Source organism: Tupaia chinensis, unplaced genomic scaffold (genome assembly GCF_000334495.1).
Source record: "Tupaia chinensis unplaced genomic scaffold, TupChi_1.0 Scaffold143894_1, whole genome shotgun sequence".
Lineage (NCBI taxonomy): Eukaryota > Metazoa > Chordata > Mammalia > Scandentia > Tupaiidae > Tupaia > Tupaia belangeri.
In genome coordinates, this window is record NW_006203745.1 from 859,806 (window position 1) to 865,046 (window position 5,241).

Consider the following 5,241-nt stretch of genomic DNA (forward strand, 5'->3'; position numbering starts at 1 on the left):
ACGCCCCTCTCCCCCATTCTCCTCTTGAAATTTCAGAAACACACACACACACACACACACACACACACACACACACACCTGGCATTAGTCTTAAGCCTCCAGGTCCGAGACTCGAATAGCAGTCAACTACATGGGAGTCCAGTGTTATAACCATTAGACCATCTGCTGGTCCTCAGAATGCTCCTTTTTTTTTTTTTTTTGAGAGGTTTTTGCTATAGGGTGCGTGCACTCGCCAGAAAGACAGAGAGACATAGAGACAGAAAGCGAGAAATCACCCCCCAGGGGGGATGGTCACACCGCAGTCCTTTCTCCTCCTGGGATCTTGGGCATGCATGCACATGCGCCCAGCGTGAGTTTTAAGCCACCGGGTCCAGAATGCTCCTTTTTTATTGACTTCCCTGCTGTCCTCATCTTGCCAACCCCAACCAGTCACTCAGAGATCTTATAGCAGGAGGGATAAACATTGACTCTTATAATTAAGAATTCCAAAGTATTTCTGAAAATACAAGAATAGATATTTTCAAACTTCATATACTTAAACATTTTAAGATAACAAATAAGCTCTATGGCATAGCAATGATATATGCTCAAGAGAGTCTAGATTCCACATGGCAACTATAGTTCTTTCCGTGGTTGGTCAGTCTAAAGCGTACAAGGCATGCACTTGAATTCCCAGGATCTGTTAGGCTGGAAGCCTAGAAGAAGGGGATTGTGGCATTACTGAGCCCTATGGAGGGTACTCACATCTCCCCCACCCTTCTTTCCCTGTTTCTCTCATGTGTGCATGTGCATACTGAATAATGCATAAAGAATCATGTCTTAAATATTCCTAAAATAACATTTTTAAAATGGACTATCATTTTTCTTATAAGAAATAATTCTCTCAGTCATCTTTGTATCTTCCATAAAAAGCAGATGCTCTGTTTTTCTTAAATAAGATGAATTTTCCTATTTATTCTTAATGATCAGGATCTCTAGTATGGTCCTAGTTATATCATCTTATATCATTATAAATCATAGCAATCGTGCTGAGAATAAAGCTGTTCTTAGAAGCTCTGTAGTTATCTGCTTTCAAAGTAGGGAGATTATGTAGCCAAATTAGATAAATATATTTTTAAATGTTGCTATGGGGTGCATGCACTTGCCAGAGAGACACAGAGAAGTAAAGTGAGAAGGCACCCTCTGGGGAATGGCCACACCACAATCTCTTCTCCTCCTTTCTCTCCTTGGGATTTTTAGCACACATAACATGGTTTGTTTTCAAGATGCCAGGTCTGGGACTTGAATTGCACAGTCAGCCATGTAAGATCCAGCCACTTTAACCACCATGCTGCCGACTGGCACAATATTTTTTTAAAAACAATTTTATCATGTTATAGAGTAGGTTGAAAATATAAAATATGCTAAAGTGGTAGAGGTCTGTAAGTAAGAAATTTACGTTACTGCAGTCTTGTATCTTCTTTTACTTTTCTAGAGACATGCTTTTAAGAACTTGGGAAAATTGAATAGATCTGATTGAAGTTATGAATATTTTAGGCTATTTATATATAATCAGATTGCCTTCTTTTATCTAGGTTGCCTTGGAGATGATCAAAGTAACTGGTGGCTATCCATTTGAAGCTTACAAAAATTGTTTTCTTAACTTAGCCATTCCAATTATAGTGTTTACAGAGACATCTGAAGTAAGAAAAACTGAAATTAGGTATGTATGAAGTTCTGTTGCACTAGTAAAGTGAAATTGAAATAAAATATTTTCCTTTTTAAAAGGGCTAAATACTGGCTTCACTTCACTTTTTCTATGTATGTAAATCTTTCCCATCACTTTAAGACTAGTTTACACCTCATCTTCAGGTAGCATTTCTGACTAAACCAGCCTAAGAATCCTCAAAGTGCTTAATCTGCCATACTATTTTGCATTACACCTTTAAGATTTCATCTATGTTGGGACCACTCCCACATGGCCACCAGGATTGAAAATCATGGTGGGTGGGGATCAGCAGTTGGCATAATGGCTGTGTCGCTGGACTCCCATGTAGTCAACTGCAGTTCGAGTCCCGGACCCGGTGGCTTAAACTCATGCCGAGCATGTGTGCATGCATGCCTAAGATCCCGAGAGGAGAATGGAGGCGAAGGGATTGCAGCGAGGCCATCAACCCAGGGGGTGATTTCTTCCTTTCTGTCTCTCTGTCTCTGTCTGTCTTTCTGCAAGCACATGTGCCCTATAGCAAAATATCCTCTCCCTCCCTCAAAAAAAAAAAAATACCGCGTGTTCATGCGTGCATGCCCAAGATCCCAGCTTATATATGTGCAAGATAATAATTCTGGCATTGTTTATCTTAGCTAACATTTGGAACAACCCAATGTCTAATAATAGGGGACTGGAACCTATACATAGTGAGACCCAAGCAGCTATTTCAAAAAGAGAGTCCATTCTGTAGCACAGTGGTAAGGCACTACACATAGTAAGCTGGATCCTCATGGCCTACCCGTGAGAGAGTCCTGGCCCCGTTGACTTGAAAAACATGCCAGACATGCACACATTTGCCCAGAATCCTGATGGCATGAAGAGTTGGGGGGAAAAGATTATAGCGCAGCTAGGTGCATTATGGAATTCTCTGTTGCTCTTTCTTTCTCTTCCTCTCTCTCTCATATGAGCCCTGTGGCACTGAGAAAAAGAGAACACTCTTGCTAAGACACACTATTTATAATGAGACTCTGGAAGGGTCAACAAGGTGCTAATACAGTGGATACTTGTATAATGCTATGGCAAAATAAGTTTATAAAATACTCTAGAACTTGTATTTTTTTTCCCTCAACATTAATTTCTAGTTAGATCACATAATGTATTGTTGGTGTTTTTATTATTGTTGTTGTTGTTATTAAAGTGAAAACAATTTAAATGTTCCTCTTCTGAATATTTTTCTACAACAGAAATGGAATATCATTTACAATTTGGGACAGATGGACTATACATGGAAAAGAAGATTTCACCCTCTTGGATTTCATAAATGCAGTCAAAGTGAGATCATTTTATTTACTTGATTCATTAGTAGTTTTGGTTTCTATTTCATTTTTATCGATAACTTCATTGGAGGGTAAAAGTTTCATTTCACATGAATTTGCTCCTTTTTACTAGTCATAAAACATTGTCACATAAGTATTTTATGTTTGGTTGAGGCTTTGATTGTTTCTGTTTTGGGTCTTTTAGGAAACATATGGAATTGAGCCAACAATGGTGGTACAGGGAGTCAAAATGCTTTATGTTCCTGTAATGCCTGGTCATGCAAAAAGACTAAAGTTAACGTAAGTATCAAACATATGCAAAAGATTCACAAGAATTAAAACACTGGACAGTTGGATATAGTTATTGAAATTAGGATAAAAGTATTATTATTTTCATCTAATGGCATTAATAAAGGCAGTTAATTAGCCCAGTCTAGACCAACAGGCTACTGAGATCAAGAGAGATCTATAGGAGGGACCAGCAGTTAACATAATGGCTATGTCACTGGACTCCCCTGTAGTCGACTGTGGTTCAAGTCCCGGACCTGGTGGCTTAAAACTCACGCCGGGCGCATGTGTGTGTGTGCCCAAGATCCTGAGAGGAGAATGGAAGAGAAGAAATTGCGGCATGCTCATCTTCCCTGGGGGGTGATTTCTCACTTTCTCACTTTCTGTCTTACTGTGTCTGTCTGTCTGGCGAGTGCACTTGCCCTATAGCAAAATTCTCTCAAAAAAAAAAAAAAAAAGAGAGATCTGTAGGATTGTAATACTCTGCTGAGCCTATTGAAAGTCTAAAGTTAGGTTTTCAGCTAATAAGTTTAGAAACCTTATTTGGTCAGTGCATAAAGGATCTTCAAAAAATCCATGGGAAATGCTCATCACAAAAAAACTCACACAAGTTTCCAAATATTTTTGCACTGAAATGCACTAACACTTTTAATTAAATTTTTCCACAGATTTTTTGAAGTCCTTCATAAAAGTGACCCAATTATGTGGAAACATGTAATGACTGGGCTTATAAGTCTGAGGTATAAAACAACATTGCTAAAATTGTTATTTCCATTCAAAAGGTTTTTTTGTTTTTTGGGGTTTTTTTTAAAAGAGAGATTTTTACTATAGGGCACATGCACTCACCAGAGAGACAGAAAGAGACAGAAAGTGAGAAATCACCTCCCCGTGGGGTTGTCCACACTGCAGTCCCTTCTCCATTCTCCTCTTAGGATTTTGGGCATGCACACACATGCACTTGGCATGAGTTTTAAGCCACCAGGTCCAGGACTCGAACCACCATCAACTATGTGAGATTCCAGCAACATAATTATTATGCCTCAGTTGGTCCCCCATTCAATAGATTTTTGATAAAGTTACCTACTGTGTACCAGTACTGTTCTAAGCACTGAAGATACAGCCTTGAGCAAAGCAAAGTGCATACTACTTAGTTCTCATCTACAGAGAAATGCTTGAGAATTTATTGTTCCTCCAAACTTTATAGCAAGTATAGGAGGATTAACTTTTTAAAATCATCGTTAACATTTTGGAGATTTTTTATTTTTTAGAGATTTTTGCTATAGGGAACATGCATTCACCAGAGAGAAAGACAGAAAATGAGAAATCATCCCCTATAGTGAATGGCCACACCACAATCCCTTCTCCTCCATTCTTCTCTCAGGATTTCGGGCATGTATGTGCACATGCCTGGTATGAATTTAAAGCTGTCAGGTTGGGACTTGAACCGCAGTCGAATATGTGTCAGTCCAGCAGCATAACCATTGCCATCATCTGCTAGTTCCTATTTTTTGGTTTTTAAGTAAATGGTATGTATTCTTTATCATTAGCAGTGATCCTAATTGATTCATTGTTAGCTAAACAAGTGTCTTGAGTTTAGAGCTTTCAGTAAAGAAAAATTACTATATGAAAGTGGATAGATTACTAGATTTGAAAATCAAATTTCAACACAGGTCCAGGTTCTCTGGATATGGCATTATCAGGAAATCATACTTTCAGTTTACAGAACATACCAAAGAACATACCAAAGCATCCTTGTCTATTTTTTCTTAGAATGCATAAACTTGTGAAACCTTCTACTGAAAAGAAATATGTGGATCTTACTGTGTCATTTGCCCCAGACACTGATGGAGAAGAGGATTTGCCTGGGCCTCCAGTAAGATACTTCTTCAGTCATGACACTGATGAATAGAAGTTGTCTTAAAGTTCCTCCAGGACTACTTGAGTTTGGAA

At 38.6% G+C, this 5,241-nt stretch overlaps 1 protein-coding gene across 1 annotated transcript in view; it reads left to right on the forward strand.

Moving 5' to 3' along the window:
* The window catches only part of UBA6 (ubiquitin like modifier activating enzyme 6), an 84,285-nt gene extending 79,050 nt beyond the window's left edge, over positions 1-5,235 (forward strand). Inside the window, exons 30-33 of the mRNA XM_006165321.3 lie at positions 1,575-1,702; positions 2,932-3,019; positions 3,209-3,303; positions 5,062-5,235. Of these exons, the coding sequence (XP_006165383.1) occupies positions 1,575-1,702; positions 2,932-3,019; positions 3,209-3,303; positions 5,062-5,200 (450 nt within the window). The 3' untranslated portion in view covers positions 5,201-5,235. The remainder of the gene's footprint in view (positions 1-1,574; positions 1,703-2,931; positions 3,020-3,208; positions 3,304-5,061) is intronic.
* Positions 5,236-5,241: the final 6 nt, after the last annotated feature.